This window comes from Rhipicephalus microplus, unplaced genomic scaffold, assembly GCF_043290135.1.
Source record: "Rhipicephalus microplus isolate Deutch F79 unplaced genomic scaffold, USDA_Rmic scaffold_12, whole genome shotgun sequence".
In the NCBI taxonomy this organism is placed as follows: domain Eukaryota; kingdom Metazoa; phylum Arthropoda; class Arachnida; order Ixodida; family Ixodidae; genus Rhipicephalus; species Rhipicephalus microplus.
The window spans coordinates 29,502,193-29,522,220 of record NW_027464585.1 but is presented as its reverse complement, the minus strand read 5'-3'; the positions used below and the strand labels follow the sequence as shown (position 1 = coordinate 29,522,220).

Sequence of the window (20,028 nt, the reverse complement as noted above, 5' to 3'; positions counted from 1 at the left end):
CTTTAAATGAAATTTCCAATGAATTTCGCTATTTCATCTAGCATCGCCTCTTTCCTTGAGCAACCTCACTCAGCAACCTCACTCAGCAGTTCCTATATATACACCCTAGCATGATTCTTTGCAGTTTTGCGCATATAGTAATAAAAAAGGACAATGTCGTGCGCACTTCTAAAATGTTTCGCACTGCTCAGGGCCAAAATGTGCTCCGGGGCCTTGTCGACACAGCACACCGCGTCCCAGTGAAGTGTGTACAACGCACGTACCCAGAGTAGCTATAAGATTGCGCTCAAAAGTAGGAAGCTATACGTGGCGGAGGAGACAACTTGAGGATGTAAACAAAAGAAACCCATTAACGGCTGCGGATATCTCAGGCTTTCGCGAAACATCGTCGCCATATAACTTGAAGCTTAGGTGCTGTCATCCTCGAACTATAAGCTCGTCCTCACTCGATGCAGGTGAGGTGGTTGCAAAGAGCTTCGAGCAGTGCATGTGTTTTGACGACGATGTCATAGGAGCAGCTATAGTGACACTAGATGCGACCCCGTGTTTGATATAACGATGCAAGCAAAACCAAAGCTGCTGGGAACTGTCAGAGAAGGCCACCTTGACACTTTAAGCACGCGGTCGGCCTTCGTCAATGTTATTTTAAAACAAATTTTCCTTTAGTCCTTGCAACAGCTCTCTAATAAATAGCTGGCGTAAATTTCTGGCAATTATTACTGTTCGACATTGTCAAATTGCGAAGTTGACACTTTAATTTGACATTTCGCTTGCAATGATTTCTAGGGGCGGAGCTCCTTATAGCGGCACCCGTTCGTCCCTCGTAGTCGTAGTAGTAGTCATAGTGTGTAATCAGTCTTACATTTTGACCTCCAAGGTGGTGCCGGTGAGAGATTTCTTCTGTGTGTTGTTGAACAATAAAAAATTTACAGCATGCGCGTTAACTGAAAGCCGAATTCGCTTGTCTCTCATTCCCCCTTAGCAGCCATTGGCATGTACATTGATCACTATCTGACAAGAAAGGGTTGCTATGTTATACTCGCTGGGCATAACCTCCTTGATTTTAGAAAGGTTTAGCGAGCGTTGGGCCGCAGTGCCATGAATACAGTGAACTAGTATATACCATGAACTCGAGGTGGTTAAAGGTGGGAAGTAGACACGAAGCGCAAGCCGTAAAAAAGTGTGCGTGTGCCACCTCTCGTTTAGTCCTTGGAATGTCCGCTAGATGGCGGTGCATATGCGGAATCTACCGTATTTTCCGGTTTATAGGTCGCACCCTTGTATAAGTCGCACTCACTTCAAAATAGCAGTTTTTCTGAAAAAAAAAAACGTATATAAGTCGCACCGGTGCATAAGTCGCACCGGTGTAGAAGACGCACATGCTCATCCGACCACCGACATTTAAGTATCTCGTCGTGACAATGCATTGCGAAAATGCATGCTTGCGACGGCCAACGCTTTTGCACGTTTCTAGCTATCGGCAGTCACGCGTGCGAGCGCTTTTAAACACACATAAAAACAATACTTTCAGAAGTACCTTTATTATTCCGATAGCTTGGTGACGTTTATTCAAAGCCATCGAAGTCGTCTTCCTCTGAGTTGCTCACGAACAATGCAGCTACTTCTGGTTGCAGTACTGCTGGCACATCACTGTCGTCCTCCGACTCGCTCGAATCGGATTCTTCAACGTCGCCATCGGCCGCGCAGGGGATCAAACCGGCCTTGCGAAAGCCGGCCACAATGGTCTTCGCAGAAATTGACTCCCAAGCGTCACTCACCCATTTCGCCACTTCGCCGAACTCTGCGCGTCTCATGCGCCCCGTTTTTGTAAAGCTGTGTTCTCCCTCCGACATCCACGTTTCCCACGAACGTCGCAGAACTGCCTTGAAGCTGCGGTTGACAGAAATGTCAAGCGGCTGAAGCATGTTCGTCATGCTGCCGGGAATAATCACTGGCATACAGTTCTTTGAACTGATCTTTTTCTTGACTATATCGGTGATGTGTGCCCGCATACTGTCCATTACCAGCATTCCTGGCTTCACGTGGAAGAATCCGTCTGGTCGACCGGAAAAACAGCGGTCAAGCCACACACTCATCATTCCCTCGTCCATCTAACCTTTTGTGTTCGCCTGAATCACCACTGTAGGAGGGAAATTATCCTTCGGCAAGGTTTTCCGCTTAAATATTAGCATGGGAGGCAGCTTTGTGCCGTCCGCGCAGCAGGCGAGCACAACGGTGAAGTGGGACTTCTCGTGGCCTGTTGTCCTCACCGTGACAGTTTTCTGGCCTTTTTCGGCGATGCTTCTCCCAAGCGGGATGTCGAATGTCAGCGGCACTTCATCCATGTTAACGATGTGGCTCGCGCTGACATTCTTCTTCGCAACTTCCTCCTTCACGAATGAGCTGAAGTTGTCCAGTTGCGCCTGAAAGTCGTCGGGCAGCTTCTGGCACACTGTCGTCCGGGCTCTCATAACCAGCTGATTCCGTCGCATAAAGGGGAAACACCACGACGGACCACCATTGAATCCCATAACATTGCTCTCCGCTGCCAGAGCCTTTGCCTTCAGGCGCAGCTGCACTGTTGACAGCCCTCTTCCTTCGGCTCGTTGTTGCAGTACCCACGTGCGCAGGCTACGCTCGAGGTCCGGCCAGCGCGCCTTCTTGCCGCGGTTGGCCTTCTTTGTCGACTTCATCGTCCGGAGGACGCTGTGGGCCTTGCGCCAGTCACGGATTATTTTTTCACTGACGTCGAATTGCCTCCCTGCTTCTCTGTTTCCGTGGTTTTCGGCAAATTCAACAGCGCGCAGCTTGAACTTGGCGTCATAGCTTCGCCGACTTTGCTTTCCAAGCGGCGGCATGGTTCGCGAGGTTCTACGGCGCTACCGGCTCTATGCTACGACGCACAACACAACACACGAGACGCGCGCAGCAACAGCGACACAGCGAGTGCAATGAAGACGTTATGGCGGACGGAAGTGACGGTAAAGGAAGTGGCTCTGAAATCCAAACTTGCTCTTCATAATTTATAATTTAAAAAATACCTCCACATTTTCACCCTCTGATTATTTTTTTGTGCAAAACTACATAGCTGCGTTACCTTTATGGTGTTAACTTACCGTTAATCTTACTTTCTTTTTAAATGTGGTTTCTGTGCATCGCAGAAGGCCGCGGAGGAAGGAAAAAGGTAGCGGTGAAGCGCCGTAGACGCCATTTTGATAGATGGATGGATGGATGTGGCTGTACCCTTTAGATTGGGCGGCGGCTAACGCCACCTAGCCGTAATACTTAGTGAACTAATCATTACATTTATCTTTTTTTCTTTAAATAATGAAGTTGAGGATTCGTACTTCACAATGAAGGGTTTAATTTTCACTCGTGCCTTGACTTTAGCCACCAATCAGATAACCTCTGCTTGACGTAAACAGCGCCACCCAAGCCGTGGCATCCAACTCGATTTTGAATGTATATAAGTCGCATCGTTGTATAAGACGCACCCACGAAAAATTCAGAAAAAAACCGCGACTTATACACCGAAAAATACGGTAGTATGAAAATGGTCGTACTTGGAGTGTTGAATAGGTGGACGAACGGACACACAGACAGATGCATGGACGGACGCACGGATGGCTGCACGGTCGATGGACGCATGGACGGACGCAGGAGTAGATGCATGGACGAAAGCAAGGACGGACGCACAGATGAACGTGCGGACGCACGAACAGCAGCACGCACGGACGGGCGGATGGACCCAACGGTGGCCACACTGACGCACGCATGGATGGACGTAAGCAAGAACGAATGGACGGACAAATGCTTCGCCCCACTCTCCATCATTCACTCCGTGGATATGCTGCCATTTTTTTTTCGATACAGAACTTTGATGTTACTTGCAGCATAATCACGAGGGGCACGCCTGTCAAGTTCGCCCGACTAGTTCACTGTTCCAATAGCATAAAAGTTAGATGGCACGATATCTGAACATTTATGCTGTTGAAGAGTACACGTGGGATGTATTCAGGCGTTCTCAATGTTCAAAATGTCAGCTGATCTGTTTTTTGCCTTAGTGTGCTCACAAGGGTGTAAAGGTTAAAGTGTTCGTTTTCCGTTCATGTTTTTCCAATAAGAACTCGGTTACGAGAGAGTGCTGCAGTTTGTCCCTTCTCTTGTGCCCGCGTAGTCGTGCACTGGGATAAAATATGTTCAAAGTTAACATGACCGCTTGTGACATGGTGTTTGATCGGGCCAGCTGTTCATGCAAATTGGAATATACAGCCACATTTTTCGTGGTGATTAGCTGTTTATAGAAAAAAATATTCACAGAATTCAAGTACACTAACCTCTCGGCATTTGCCTGAACGTTTTGTGTGTGACCGTTTGCATTCTGCATATATTAAAATAATTTTAATGTTGGATCATCAAACGTCTCTTTTAGCAAAAATTGCAACCTTGTCCAATCACCCGAAGAATGTTCATAAAAACTGTGATGTTTTAGTGAATTTTAAAACACCTGCATTTTATTTGTAATTTTTCGGGACACATGTTCTAACTCCGGAGTACTTGTCGCGCTCTCACGATGGTTTCTACGCCAATGTTGTAATGAAGTTAAAATCATCAGCATAAAGCATTTTAGCACAAGTTATTGTCGTAAGCAGTTACAACAACGAATGGCTTGCTGTAATGCACCCCCACTTTCACAGTGAATCTTCCGTTTAGGTGGGAGTTTGGCCCTTGAATAATCGCAACTTTCCGTAGCTAGCTTAACTTTTGATAGCAGTGCCGCCTTCTACCTTGGTAGAGTTGCGTTGCAACAATGAGCACTTATCAGCACCGCATCGCATGGGAGCGCAGAAAAAAGCGATACTCGGCTGCGGAGCAAGCGTGTCTTTGCCGTGCCGTCACTTCTCCCGTTTTGCCGCGCCGGCAGTGTTCATTTCATTTCTTGATACTATCACCCTTTTTATAGGGCTATTACAGCAGTGCAAACAAATCATATTTAATCAGAAATGTGCATAAGGGAAACACGAAATAGAATCTTTGTTACAGAACAGATTTTTTTCACGGCACGAATCGAAATTCAGATAACAAAAGTATTATAATTGCAAGCTTCTCATCAGTGAAATAAGGAAAGCAAGTATCACTGCTGAAACATATATCATACAACTTATCAAAACACATAATAAAAATCATAGTTTAATTACAAGGCACGTAATTTACACATGCCATCTCTATCTTAATGCATAGATTCAGAAAATACTATGGAGCTCATGGCTTCTAAAAACTCAGGGAGGCATTTAGTTTTCACAACCGGATTGGTCAACAAATTCCACTGTTCATTGTCCTAGAGAAGAAACTGTGCCTGAACCAATCGTAATGAGCTTTGAGAGGCAGTATGTATATGTGTCTTGATGTTTTCTGTGTTTTGATTTTAAAGTACTTGTCGTAGCTTATTTTAACGTGGTTATGAATTATGAAAAATCGGTTCGTTTCTGAAGCCTTTGAAAGCTCGGCAAGTTTACATAATTCGGTAGGTTAATGAAAACGGCGGTACTTATTAAATACAAACCTAGAACTAAGGGGCTGCGTTTTCTCAAGTTTTGAACAGTTAGTTCGGGTATAGGGATCCCAAAATACTTTGGCGTATTTGATTATGGGTCTTAGAAAGGTTTTGTAAGTTAAAATTTCAATTTAGGGAGGGGCACAGTATCTCAGGCCCCATAACACCTTGTTAACCTTGGAACAAAGTTTCTTTATGTGAAGATTCCAGCGCAAGTCGGGTGTAAATATCAGACCTAGGTACCTGTATTCATGAGCTTGAGAAAGTTCTGGACCGTTGGTATTGTAAGGGTAGCTAAGTATGTTTTTTTTTCTAGAAATAGACAAAAATACCGTTTTTGTTGTGTTAAACTGCATTTGCCATTGATAACACCAGTTCTTAATTTTATGGTTCTTAATTCCACCAGTTCTTAATTCTTAAACCCCACATAGCAAGATCAGCCTGATCACTCGGTGATTTTATATTTTTTACAGTATGCAATCATTGATTGATGATTGATATGTGGGGTGTAACGTCCCAAAACCACCATATGATTACGAGAGATGCCGTAGTGGAGGGCTCCGGAAATTTCGACCACTTGGGGTTCTCTAACGTGCACCCAAGTCTGAGCACACGGGCCTACAGCATTTCCGCCTTTATCGAAAATGCAGCCGCCGCAGCCGGGATTCGATCCCACGACCTGCGGGTCAGCAGCCGAGTACCGTAGCCACTAGACCACTGTGGCGGGGCCAGTATCCAATCGGCCGTCCGTCCGTCCGTCCGTCCGTCCGATTGCCTCCGAATTGCACGCCACCTGTGGGCGTGCGATTTCGGAGGTATAGGCTCGTAAAAGCTCAAATCCTGGAGCGCGCTCATAAAAGGTCTGCGATCGCCTGCGATGCCAGCGTGCACCGCATGAGTTGAGGAGGCTAGGCAGAGGAGGGTGAGTGAGCGAACAACTTTATTCACTTCCTGCAGGTTGCCGGGCTGGGTTCCCACCTAGGAGCTGGTTGAGAGATCATGTCTCTCAGCAGCTTCTTTGTCCTGCTGGATCGCCCAAAGTTGATTATCTAGTCCTGAGCTGAGCAGCGCGGTCCGCCAACGCTCCCGTAGGTCCTCATTGGAGGCCGCGTCTCTCGTTTTGCCAATTAGTGCTGGACACTCCCAGATAATATGCAGTAGTGTGGTCCTATTACTACAATACCTGCATGAATTGGTCATATACAAGTTGGGGTAAATGTGTTTCATAATTACAGGATTAGTGTAGGTGCCTGTTTGTAATTGCCGCCATTGATAGGACTGGGCCCGGTAGAGCTTGGGGTGAGGCGGGAAGTATTCCCGTCATTATATTGTTGGATAATGTCGTGGAATGTGGTAAGTCTATCCCCCCACTCCCACTCCTCCACAAGAGAGTCTGTACGGGTGGTGTCAACCACTGACGTTGCCCGGAACGTGAGTCCTCGAGCCACGTCGTACGCCACCTCGTTAAGATTGACCTCCGTGTGGTCGACGGGTGTGTGGGCGGGAAACCAGAGAATGCATGCAATTTGGTCGTCAGAGCGGGCTTTGCCTTTTGTAAGGACTTTCAGGGCCACTGGACAAATCCTACCATTTGCGAAATTTCGGACTGCTGTTTGTGAATCACTGATAATATTGCCACCAGCAGATAGTGGGCCGACAGCAAGAGCGGCTCTCAATCTGGAGGAAAAAGAAGATCGCGTGCTTCTTTCTCTGCTCGAGAACTAGCCACGACTGACGCATCGTCCTAGAGATTGCTACCCGGTGGTTTAATAAATCCCCCAGTACTTGTGACTCATCTTGACAAACTGGTGGAAGTGCTGGGCAGTCTCACGGATGCTGCAGACCCCCCCCCCCCCCAGGAAGCCGCGATACGAGTCCAGTGCCAATCAATACTCTCGTGCATCGGACCAGCCGCCGAATCAGGGGATTGCCTCCGGAAATCGACGATACTGCTCCAACCACGTCGACAAACATGACCAGCGCTTCGGTGCAAACCTCGTCAACAGGCACGGGAAGCATGACGGCGAACCGCTATACGTTGGAAAGCCCACGGGCACCGGCGACGTTCCATGGCACGGAGCACGGGGACGTTGAGGACTGGTTGGCGGACTTCGAGCGTGTAGCCACCTTGAATCAGTGGGTCGACGCGGCGAAACTGGGTCGTGTCTATTTCTATCTCAAAGACGGGGCACGTACGTGGTATCAAAACCGAGAGGAGCAGCTGACGACGTGGCTCGAATTCTGTCGAAGACTTTTGCAGACCTATGCCAGTGCTGATCGCCAAGAACGAGCTGAACGAGCTATTCTGGCCCGCGTCCAGTTGCCAAACGAAACTGTGACCACGTACGTCGAAGACATGACGCGCCTCTTCCGACGGGCCGATTCAAGAATGACGGAGGACAAGAAGTTGCGCCACTTGATCTGCGGTGTCAAGGACCAGCTTTTTGCCGGCCTCGTGCGCAGCCCTCCGAAGACGGTTGCGGAGTTCTTGTCCGAGGCGTTGACAATGGAAAAAATGCTGCAGCAGCGATCCAACCAATACGACAGGCAAGTCAGTGGCATGTCTACTGCCGACATTTTCACCGCCACTAGAACCAGCAACGACCGTCTACGTGAACTCATCCGTGATATAGTACGTGAAGAGTTGCAAAAGGCTGGTGTAACACCTCATCCTACGGTTAGCTCAATTGCAACTGTGATCAAGGATGAGCTGCACCAGGCCCTCCGGAACATCTTGCCTCCTGATACAGCTGCACTAGCTCCTGCTGAATACCGCCGTGAGACAACCTACGCGGAAGCCTTGAAACACCCTGCTGCGTCGCCGCCATCACTCGTCCATCCTCTTCCTGCTGTTGCACTCCAATCAGCACAGCACATACCGTATTACGAAGGCACGTACACGCCACCGCCTTTGCCCTTTGTCCCTGGCGCTCCTGTCACCCATCGTTCGGTGCCACCAGTTCAGTACATCGACGATCGGCGCACGTCTTCTCGGAAGTCTGATGTTTGGCGCACACCTGATCGCCGGCCTCTGTGCTTTCACTGTGGAGAAGCTGATCACCTGTACCGCCAGTGCCCATATCGCCGTCTTGGGCTTCGCGGCTTCTCTGCGTACTCACCGCCACCCCGTTACGGCCAGAGACCGCGCGAAATCGAAAACTACCTCGCCCAGCAGCATGCACCACCGTCTGCCGGGCGCCAGTCGCGCTCGCCATCACCGAGGCGATTTTCATCAACGCCCCAGCGGTATTCTACCACACGATCTCCCAGCCCCCGCCGGGAAAACTAGCCCAAGCGACCTCTGGGGGTGGGGTCGCTGAACGTCGAAGCGCTGAAGACCTCCTATTAACGCAGAATCATACAGAAGCCGGTCCGACATCACATAGTGCTGCAAAAGATGGCCGACTTTCACTCGACATAGCAGTGACAATTGATGGTTGTGCAGTTAATGCGTTAGTGGACACCGGCGCCGACTATTCCATACTGAGCGGAAAACTGACAACGCAGCTGAAGAAAGTCATCACGCCGTGGCACAACTCGCAGATTCGGACAGCTGGTGGCCACCTCATTACTCCACTGGGTGCCTGCACAACTAGAGTACAGATCCAAGGGTATACATTCGTAGCAAGCTGCCTCGTTCTACGCGAATGTCCTGTGACGTCATCCTGGGAGTTGACTTTCTACAGGAAAATGGAGCTATCATTGATCTGCAAGAGCGCCGCGTCACGTTCTCAGCCCAGCGAGCAATCAACGTGCAGGATGACGGAAGGCGTGTCGACGTACTCCGTATTTCTGAACAGAGCGTGACGCTTCCTCCACGAGCAAATGTTCTAGTCGACGTAACATGCTGTGGTTTGGGCGATGGCGATGTGGTGGCCGAGACAAATTTAGAACACCTCCTGCAGCAAGGCATTTGTGTAGCTAGAAGTGTAATACACCTTCGTGATGGCCGATCTGAATTGCTCGTAACCAACTTTAGCAACGAGCATCGACATCTGTTCCGTGGCACTTCGATAGCGTTTGCCCACGAAGTAGCAAACGTCGCCAACTGTCTCACATCAGAACTAGTGGATACCACCGACACGTCAATGAGTAATATTGACATCAATCCTGATCTGTCCACCGATAACCAGACTGCGCTACGAGCGCTCTTGTTCGAGTTCAGGTCTTGCTTCGCAAGTTGCTCAAAGATCCGCCAGACGTCTATCACTCGACACAGGATCATCACGTACGAGGACGCACGCCCGATACACCAGAACCCCTACCGCGTGTCGGCTAAAGAACGTGAAGCGATACGTATGCAAGTCAGCGAGATGCTTGGCGATGGCGTTATTGAACCATTTAACAGCCCGTGGTCATCTCCAGTCATACTTGTCAAAAAGAAGGATGGGTCGCTACGCTTCTGCGTCGACTACCGAAAGCTTAACAGCGTGACCAAAAAGGATGTGTATCCGCTGCCATGTATCGACGATTCGCTGGATAGACTTCGTCGTGCCCATTATTTCACTTCTCTCGATCTCAAAAGCGGGTATTGGCAAATCGAGGTAGATCAGCGAGACCGTGAGAAAACAGCCTTCGTGACTCCAGACGGCTTATACCAATTTCGAGTGCTCCCTTTTGGCTTGTGTTCAGCGCCGGCAACTTTCCAGAGAATGATGGACGCTGTCCTCACAGGGCTCAAGTGGCAGGCTTGTCTTGTCTATCTTGATGATGTGGTGGTCTTCTCTACCACGTTCGAGCAGCACTTTCACCGCCTGCGCAGCGTGCTGGAGGCTATCCGATCAGCGGACCTCACACTAAAGCCACAGAAGTGCCACTTTGCCTATAAAGAGCTAAAATTTCTTGGACATGTAGTTAGCGCCGAAGGAATCCGGCCCGATCAGGACAAGCTTGCCGCTGTTGCCGAATTACCAGCTCCTGTCGATAAGAAAGCCGTCCGGCACTTCCTTGGTTTGTGCCCCTACTGTCGCCGGTTCATTCATGGCTTTTCACAGATAGCAGAACCTCTGACTCGTCTCACAAGGGACGACACGCCGTTTGGCTGGGAAAACGAGCAACAAGCAGCTTTTGATGAGCTGCGACAGTGCATGCAATCAGCACCCGCTCTCGCTCATTTCGATGATGATGCTGACACGGAGGTCCCTACCGACGCTATTAACATTGGGCTCGGTGCAGTGCTCGTTCAGCGTCAAGAGGACGCCGAAAGAGTCATAGCCTACGCCAGCCGCTCTCTATCCCGTGCCGAGGCGAATTATTCCACTACGCAGAAAGAGTGCCTCGCAGTCGCGTGGGCAATCACAAAGTTTCGCCCGTACCTTTATGGTCATCCCTTCAAGATAGTGACGGACCATCACACGCTCTGTTGGTTGGCAAGCCTGCGTGACCCTTCAGGACGGCTAGCTCGGTGGAGCTTGCGGCTGCAGGAATTTGATGTCACCATCGCCCATAATTCCGGCCGTAAGCATGAAGACGCTGACACACTGTCACGCGCACCCCTTCGTGTCGTCAGTCAGGAAGCAGAGGAAGACGAAGGCTTCCTGGGCACCGTTAGCGCATTAGACTTGAGCAAACGGCAGCGAGACGACACAGAGATTCGTCCAATCATTGATCATTTAGAGGGCCAGGGCGCTATCATACCATGTCATTTATCCCACTCATTGAAGTCGTTCTGCCTGCGAGACGGTGTGCTGTACAAGAAGAACGCTCGTTCGAACAGCCGTGCTTACCTCCTGGTGGTTCCTCAAGACATGCGAGACGACGTCCTCTTCGCTTGCCATGACGAACCCACATCCGGTCATCTGGGCTACTCAAGGACACTTGCCAGAGTGAGCGAGAGGTACTATTGGCCAGGACTTTCAGCAAGCATCAAGAAGTACGTCAAGACCTGTCGGGAATGTCAGCGCCGAAAGCAACCATCTGTTAAACCAGCCGGTTTGCTTCAGCCCATCGAAGCACCCTGCATGCCGTTCGACCAAGTCGGCATGGACATTCTCGGGCCATTTCCCCTGTCTGCGGACAGCAACAAATGGGTGATCGTCGCGACTGACTATTTGACACGCTACGCTAAGACGCAGGCGATCCCACGAGCCACGGCTTCTGAGGTAGCACAATTTTTCATGCGCCACATCGTGTTACGACACGGTGCTCCTACCAGTGTAATAACGGACAGAGGGACGGCATTCACGGCGCAGCTTACGGACGAAGTTTTCAAACTGAGCAACACCAGACACCGAAGGACAACTGCGTACCACCCGCAAACCAACGGACTTACCGAGTGACTGAATAAGACCCTCGCAGACATGATCTCAATGTACATCGACGTACAGCACAAAACTTGGGACCGGATCTTACCTTACGTGACCTTCGGGTATAATACCGCCGTGCAAGAGACCACGCGATTCACGCCATTTCGGCTTCTCTACGGCCGTGAAGTGCAGACCATGCTAGACTCTATGCTATCGTGTCAAGACGAAGACGAGTTGGCAACTGACGCCGAAGAATTCGCAAAGCGTGCTGAGGAAGCCCGGCAACTCGCGCGACTGCACATCGGCCAGCAACAGCAGGCAGGCGCACGACGCTATAACACCCGCCACAGGGAAGTGTTTTACAACCCCGGAGATCAAGTTTGGGTGTGGACGCCCGTCCGCCACCGTGGCCTTAGTGAAAAGTTACTGAGCCGGTACTTTGGCCCATATAAGGTGTTACGCCGCGTCAGTGACGTGAACTACGAAGTGGTTCCGGACTCAACACCCCATGCACGGAGCAGGACACGACTGAGGCCGGACGTCGTTCATGTGTTGCGCATAAAACCATTTATTGTGCGTTGCTCGTAACTTTTCCTTTACCGTACATCATTCTTTGTGTTTTTTGTTTATTTGTGTGAACTTGCTTTCTCGTTCATTGACGTTTCTTATATATGCACGCTCTTCAATTTTTACTTTCACTTTATCCGAATTTCCAATTTCTTTTTCACGTGCCTATGTAGTAGCATCGCGGTGATGCTATGTACTTTTCTTTCCTCTTTTTGTGACTTGTTTTTTTTTTCTTTTCGGAAGGGGGGATAATGCCACCAGCACGTAGTGGGTCGACAGCAAGAGCGGCTTTCAATCTGGAGGAAAAAGAAGATCGCGTGCTTCTTTCTCTGCTCGAGAACCAGCCACGACTGACGCACCGTCCTAGAGATTGCTACCCGGTGGTTTAATAAGTCCCCCAGTACTTGTGACTCATCGTGACAATATACTGGGCATCGGTATGAGCTATGGCCAGCGCGATAGCAACCTCCTTTGCTGTTTACACGCGATTTGTATTGATTAAAGCACTGGTTATGCATTTGTGTGTATGGTCTACAACCGCAGAAAGAAAACGGCGATAGTTTCGATAGCAAGCTGAGAAGGAGGGTATGGTATAATTTTCCGTAGCGACTTTGGTACACGGCGTGTCACTAAATCTGTGGTAAGAATGGTTTAATGACGCTCTTGCCTAAACGCTGACAAAACTTGAAAAAAAAACTTTCATGGTTCTCTAGACAAGAAAGTACAGCACAATTGATACCGAAGAAAAGAAAAAAAGAACAAAAGACGACAAAAAAGATAGAAAAAGATGGAACGAAAAAGGCTAAACACTTCTAGTATACGCTAAAATATGCCATGCAAAGTTATGTACAATTCGCAGTTATGGTAATGGGACGCTTGCATTCATATGAACTGCACCAGAGATCATATTGCGACATCGTGTGTTGAAGTAGTCAGTTGTCGCGCGCCGAGAGCGTGCACTATATATATATAGGCGTGACCTTCTAGCGGTCTCCTATCAAACTAGAGCAAGAAGGGTCTCGAACATAGAAATTCCTAAAATTAACTAGAGGGGACTATGGCGCTGCGATCGTTCAGCGACCATGGGAATGATGGGTAGTACACACCTTTGCCTAGTCTTCGTACTTGCGGCTTTGTTTACTGCTTTGTTTCGGTTATGTTTTGAAAGAAAGATTCAACCTTTTTGAACTTCGTGACCGGATTTGGAAAGGCAAGTCTAAAACAATAAGGTGGTGAAGTGCAAACTGCTGAACATTTGCTGATTTTTGTTTCGTAAGAAAACAACTCCAAGCCACACGAACATACACGGATCCAAAAGCAGTCCAGATGTACGAATATTAGACAAATATGTGTACTACCCATCATTTCCATGCTCACTGAAGCGCCATGCGTTGCAGCTCCCATAGACACTAGCCTCCGAGTTCCCTCTAGTGTATATTAGCAAACTCTATGGTGGCGAACGTACTCGGAAACTCTCCCATTGCTTTCGCGACGGGTCACAAGGCCGTAAAGAAAGAAGTGCGCTTATGTGCACTCCAGGCTGGCGGTGTATGGCGATGGACAGGCCCCGAGCGTGAGGGTGGCAGAAACAAGCTACTAAAAGCGCAAAAAAATTGCGGTGGTGCAGTTGATGCCTTCAACTGAATCTCGAGTCTCTTCGATTCGGCTTGCACTGCCTGCACTATAGTTCTGAAAAGTGTCACAACAGTGCCAGCGGTGCTGTGGGCGCGCAGCGTCGGTACAGCCAGTGCAGGTGCAGCCGCGACACTACAGCGCGGCGGCTACTGCCAAAACGAAGTGCAAGTGCAGGCAGAGTTTGTCGAACAGCCAACGCGGCGTGTATCGATGATGCTGTTTACCAAAAGACTGCCGCAATGGCTGTCTTCATGCCGTATAAAAGACTGCTCGGCAGCATCGATTATTCCAACAGCGGCAATCTGTACAGTAACAGAGGAGGTGTTGATGGAGTTTGTGTTTTAATTGATCGTTTGCTCGTTGTACGTAAGATTGTCAGTCATCTTCCCAGGTACAGCAATGCTGCCGGACGCTTCCATGAGTATGATTTCAGAGACTGTTCATACTGTCTATAACGATGATTTAGCTGTTAAGTATCGATACCCGTATTTTAGGCCTTCTATTCAAGTGCGTGCAAGGCCATAGAGCAAGAAAAAGCGAAAAATCCCGGATGTTATTTGACCGACAGCGCCACTTCTCTTCATGCTATATCATTATAAGACACGCACGTACGCAAGGTCCCTTGAATACATGTTTTAACTGGACAGCTTCCTGTCGCATCAGCTTCGCGCTTTCGTAAAGACGAAGTGAGCCCGCACAGCTTGCACCTCGAGCTACTTTTATTTTTCTACTATTCTTACTACAGTCAACCAAACCACAATGGATTTTTCTTCTCATGAGACACACATGTAAAAACACCCATCATAATTGCTGCCGATAAGACACAGCTAAGATTACCCGTCCGTGGCACGAGCTTGACTCAACTGTTTTTGCACGCACGCCCTGAACAACATGCAGTGTTCTCTGCTCCAAGCTTGGGAGGAGGAAGGGGTGCATGCCATGCTGCACTTCTCTGCACCTCCTGTTGAGCAAGTGCAGGGCGGTGGAGAACTCGTGCAGCACTAAAAACTGCGAGACAGACGTGCGATTTTCTGTGCGATGCGGCGTGCGGTGCCGCGTGGCGCGGCGTGCAGCATGCGACGTTTTAGGACACACGGCAGCGATGGAGCTATCAGCGGCTGGCTCCACTCCCATGCGGTGCCTCGGCATGCGTGGTTGGACAACTTTGTATCCTCGTAGTGAAGCTCAAAACAAACAACATTGCACTGCCACGCTTCGTTGTTCCCTAAAAAATAATGAATAAAACGTCTTCGTGAATGACAAGCACGTCGCAACAGCTGTAACAGCTGATTATTCACGACTCAGACAGGTAGGCCTAGAATGGCGGGTGCCGGGAGTTGGCTACGCCGTTCACACGCGAGCTCGTCATCGAGCGCTTGTTTTTGACAACACTATTAGGCTTTGCACTCATATGTAATGCATTTGCATACGCTATTACTTTTTCGATGCCATCGATGTGAAGAGCAAAGGTTGAAGTGAAGAGAACCAGCGCAGAAAAGCTGGTAGCCGTGTTTACCTGTGAAATGACCTTGCATCACTCCCCACAATCTCCGTTCTCGCTAACGGTTTTAAAACTGGCGTTGCCGATCAGAAATGGCCCACTGCAAACACCACTTTATTAATTCCGGAATAATATCCCGTCACCAGGGAAATGTACTCGATGTTTGTCACGTCGCCGCAGTCGGCGATGTCAGCAAATCCACACTCGCACCGCTTCATCGACTCGCCTGGAGCCTTGGACCACGAGTGATGGGAGCGGTGACAGGGAGATTGCACTACTAGCGTCGTGATGCCACTTGTATGCTCGCGTTGTGATTGGGCTACTGCCATGTGGGGGTGTGATGCGACGATGAAAATATCTGGCCGATTTGATGCTTGCCGCACCGGCTTTGAGGCGGTGTGATGCGATGATACGTCACGAAACGTCACCACTCCTGCTGTCGCATTGTCGCACCGCACGCCGCATCGCATGGAAAATCGCACGTCTGTACCGCGTTTAATTCGCGATCGTTACGGCGAAGTCGCGTTGCCGCTCGTACTGGGCTGCATCTAATAAAGAAAAAAATATCGATGCAGAGTGTGTCGAAGAGAATGAAGCCGAGACCTCGCAAAGCAGTGTGCAGTGTCCGTCAATGCAGCAACAAGAAATATTCCTAAAAATCGGTTTCCTGTTTTATTTGCAGTTCTGAGGTGAGAAAAACAAACGAAAGTACCACCGAAAAGTTTCTTTTTACTTTTGGCATTGATTGAGAATAGGAAGAACCAGAAACTCGCAATAAACAGCCTCTGAGCTTGGAAGCTGTTGTGCATCTTTGAGGCCACGTATTCAGCCAATACAGTCAGGCCTGCTAACCCTACCAATGGACTTGAGTATGGCGCTCGAAAACGATTCGAAGAAATCCTCAGCGCTTCCTGTCGAAGCCTCTGAAAAACGAGGTAAGTCAAATACAAGCATCGGTTGAAAATGTCCGGGTCACACAGAGCACGGCGACGACTTAATAGATCCGAGGCGGGCGGCAGCCATTTTGACAGTAGCAAACGATGCTGTTACGTAGCGGAAGTAGCTGGCAGCCATGCGCTGATTGGTTCTCCATTCGTCGCCTCGCTTTCGGCGCTGACGCTGGTGGTGCAGATATCTGAATCGTCCAGAAGTAGACGTTTCGGCCACCGTCACCGGCAGCGTCGACGCCGAGTGACGCTGGCGTACCAAACTTCTTCACGTCATAAACATAGTCGTAGCGTTACACCTATATTTGCACGCACTAACATTTACAAGTATTCATTTTTCCCGAGAACTGTCTCTGATTGGAATGCTCTGCCCCATGATTCCCCTATGCTCAACACGCCGAGATGAAACTATACCCTTTTCTTGTTGCTTAAGTCTGCTTCTTTGCCTGTATTTGTCCCTTGTTTTTCACGAATTTTTAATGTACATGAATTTTGTTCTGCAGTGAATGTATACTGCAGCGGAAGTGTATGTATGTAGAAGAATTTTGAACTGTATTGCCCTCTCCTGCATGAACCATACTTGGTCAGCAGTATGTGATAAATAAATAAAAATAAATAAACGCCGGAAAAATGCTGTATATGTTTCGGGCGTTGCGCTTGTACTGCGACAATACAAGAGAGCCAGTGCAGAGCATGCGTGCGGCACCAGCTAATTGAGGAGAAAGGTGCTGGCCGCACCCGCTAAGCTGGTGCCGCCGGTGCAGCCAAATCGAAGAGATCTTCGGTCTGTTCTGGGCGTTGTGCCGGTGGAAAAGTTTGGAGCAGGGGCTTAGTTTGGTTGGAGCGGGGAATAGGATGAGGCGGCCGGTAGCGCCCGTGGCAACTGCGAAACCTGTCACCTGCTGCATCGTCTGCTCCACGCACCACTGCTTCCGCGTTGTTTTTACCATTTGTTCGCTAGCTTCTTTCAACCTTGCTGGTGTGAAACAAGAATCGAACGCAACGAAGTTAGCTCTACTGCTGCTGGCTACGGGCTGGGTATTTAGCGAAATAAAGGTAGTGCCAACTTTTAGTTGAATTATTTGCGAGACGTGGTGCGATGCCGTGCAAAGCTTTGCGCGAACGCTACTGTGGTGCTGCGGATACGCTTGAGACGCACCTGATGCGACGGCCACGGTGCCTCCGCGCGCAGCCGTAAGCATGACATCACCAACGGTAACGGTGGTAACCTTCAGAGGAAGGCGAAAGTTGTGCCACCTGTATTTCTAGAAGAAAGAAACGCCTCAGCACGGAGCTCTTGTGTCTACTGTGGGCTTGATAGTATTAGCGAAACCTCAAGCTCCATGTTATTTACAACATTTGTTTTAAAAAAGTTTTGGTCGCACTATTTTGTATGTCATGAACTGTTGCTGATAGGTATGGTGTTATGTTTTTTCTGTTAGTTCTTCTACTTGCTATTATATGTAATTAATTGATATGTTCAAAACCTTGTTCAGCAGTGTCTGAGTGGTAAGGCCATTGTCAGGCAGTTATTCTACCTTTAGCCATACCCTAGCTTGACATGTAAGGTGTTAAAAAGCAATTTTCCCTTTTTTTTCTGGATGTTCGCCCCCTCAGAGGAAGCTGTCATTTGGCTATGCCTATTTGATGCTCCCACACTTTGAGATAAGAGTGATAACTGCAGACAAACAGACAGCCTTGTGCACGTCGAGGAACTTACTTTTTTTTTTGGTTCACCAATGAGAGGCTCTGAAATGGTGAATTCTGCATGGAAAGCACAGATATTGAAGGCTATTCTTCATATGTGAGTGGAAGAAGCAATTGGGTTGTTGGAACTTTGTGGGAGCGCTCAGTAGAAGATGACGACCACGGGTGCGCGGTTAACAGGCAGCGGGCTGTCTCGGCCGATGTTTCATTCAATAACGACGTGTTTCTTGAAGTCTTGGTCTCATTCCTGAGGACTTCCGGACCAGCCGAAGCTTGAAACTCAGAACTCACGCCCACAGCGCGGCTTCAGGGCTGCACGTATGTTTGTAGATATGTACACATGCAAAGCGCAAATTTTTTACAGGGGCTTACCCCCATTTTCACTCTATAGGAAGGAGTAACACGAACTTTTGCTGCAGGTCCCCACGTGACCCGACCCAGCGGCTGATCAAGCGCGTGGTGGCCGTCGAAGGGGACACGATTCGCACGCTGGGCTACCGCGAGCGGCTGGTCACCGTGCCTCGGGGCCACTGCTGGTTAGAAGGGGACAATCACGCCCACTCGCTGGACAGCAACCGTTTCGGACCGGTGGCTCTGGGTCTCTTGGTTGCCAGGGCGTCGCACCGAGTGTGGCCTCCGCGACGCTGGGGTCGCCTCAAATCGCGGCCTCCCGAACCTGGCAGGCTACTGATGACACGCTGATAAGGATGCCTGTGCCAACATGTGAATCAATCGGAATAGAAAGTTTATCAAAATATACGTCTGTTAAACAGAATGAGGCCTTTACACGCGTGGTTCCAGTCGTCCTTGGTTGTCTGGACAATTGAGAAGCTTGTAAAGAGGAAACAACCGCTTTCGATATTGTCTGAAGGAACTTGGTACATCACCAAATTTATGTAAGCTGTTGCATATAGCCTCCCTGCAACCTATAAGTGGGGCATATGTCCACATGTGAGCTGCATAATATTGTGCCCCATACAGCAGAGAATTTTCAGCCTGTAAGGAAGAGCCAAAAATTGCTTTCTCGCTTCATCGCAATATTTGTTGTCCGCTACACAGCAGGCATGTATTGTCTGACTACTTCATAACGGGAAGATTCTAATCATTTGTACAATTTCCATATTTTAGTTGAATAAATGAAAATCTCTGATGTCTAAAGCGTCAAAAACACAAAAAGAAAATTGGTTGATATGTGAGAGTTAACGTCCCGAAACCACCATACTATTATGAGAGACGCCGTAGTGGAGGGCTCCGGAAATTTCGACCACCTGGGGTTCTTTAACGTGCACCCAAATCTGAGTACAGGGGCCTGCAACAGAAAGAAGAAAGTACATCACATTTGTCTTTCAGCTCACGATCTACCGAGTCATCTTCTTCATGCTTAAAGGGGTACTGACACAAAAATTTTGGCCTCTCGTTGCTGGGGGCCTGTTAGTCATGACACGACACATCGCTTGCTGCCGCACGTGACTATAAATAATTAATTACAGGCCCCTCATTATCAATCTGTTTCGGTTTCAGAGAGTTCCAAAAACAGGGTGCAACTATCGCCACCTAGCGTGTGCAGCTCTTGACCACATCAGCACACAAAACTGTGATGCACTTCTGCTCGTTCTGCATAAAGAATTATTTTCGAACAGGAAACAGGACTGGAATGTCGCCAAACATATAACTTTCTAAGCGTGCGCCACGGCCGCACTCGCAACCAGCTGCCGAGAAATATATACTACGGGAATTAACACGGCAAAATATATATATATATATAAATATATATATATATATATATATATATATATATATAATGGCTTTCATCTTAACTTGTTTTGTTGACTGTAGCTTGGTGACGTGAGGGAAGTAAGGGGTCACCTTGGA

The 20,028-nt window shown here is 48.8% G+C and overlaps 1 protein-coding gene across 1 annotated transcript in view; it reads left to right on the top strand.

Annotated features, from left to right (window-relative positions):
• The window catches only part of LOC119166709 (mitochondrial inner membrane protease subunit 2), a 30,119-nt gene extending 10,813 nt beyond the window's left edge, over positions 1–19,306 (top strand). The window contains exon 2 of the mRNA XM_037418032.2: positions 18,576–19,306. Coding sequence (XP_037273929.1) covers positions 18,576–18,858 — 283 coding nt within the window. The 3' untranslated portion in view covers positions 18,859–19,306. The remainder of the gene's footprint in view (positions 1–18,575) is intronic.
• The last annotated feature ends 722 nt before the right edge of the window (positions 19,307–20,028 follow it).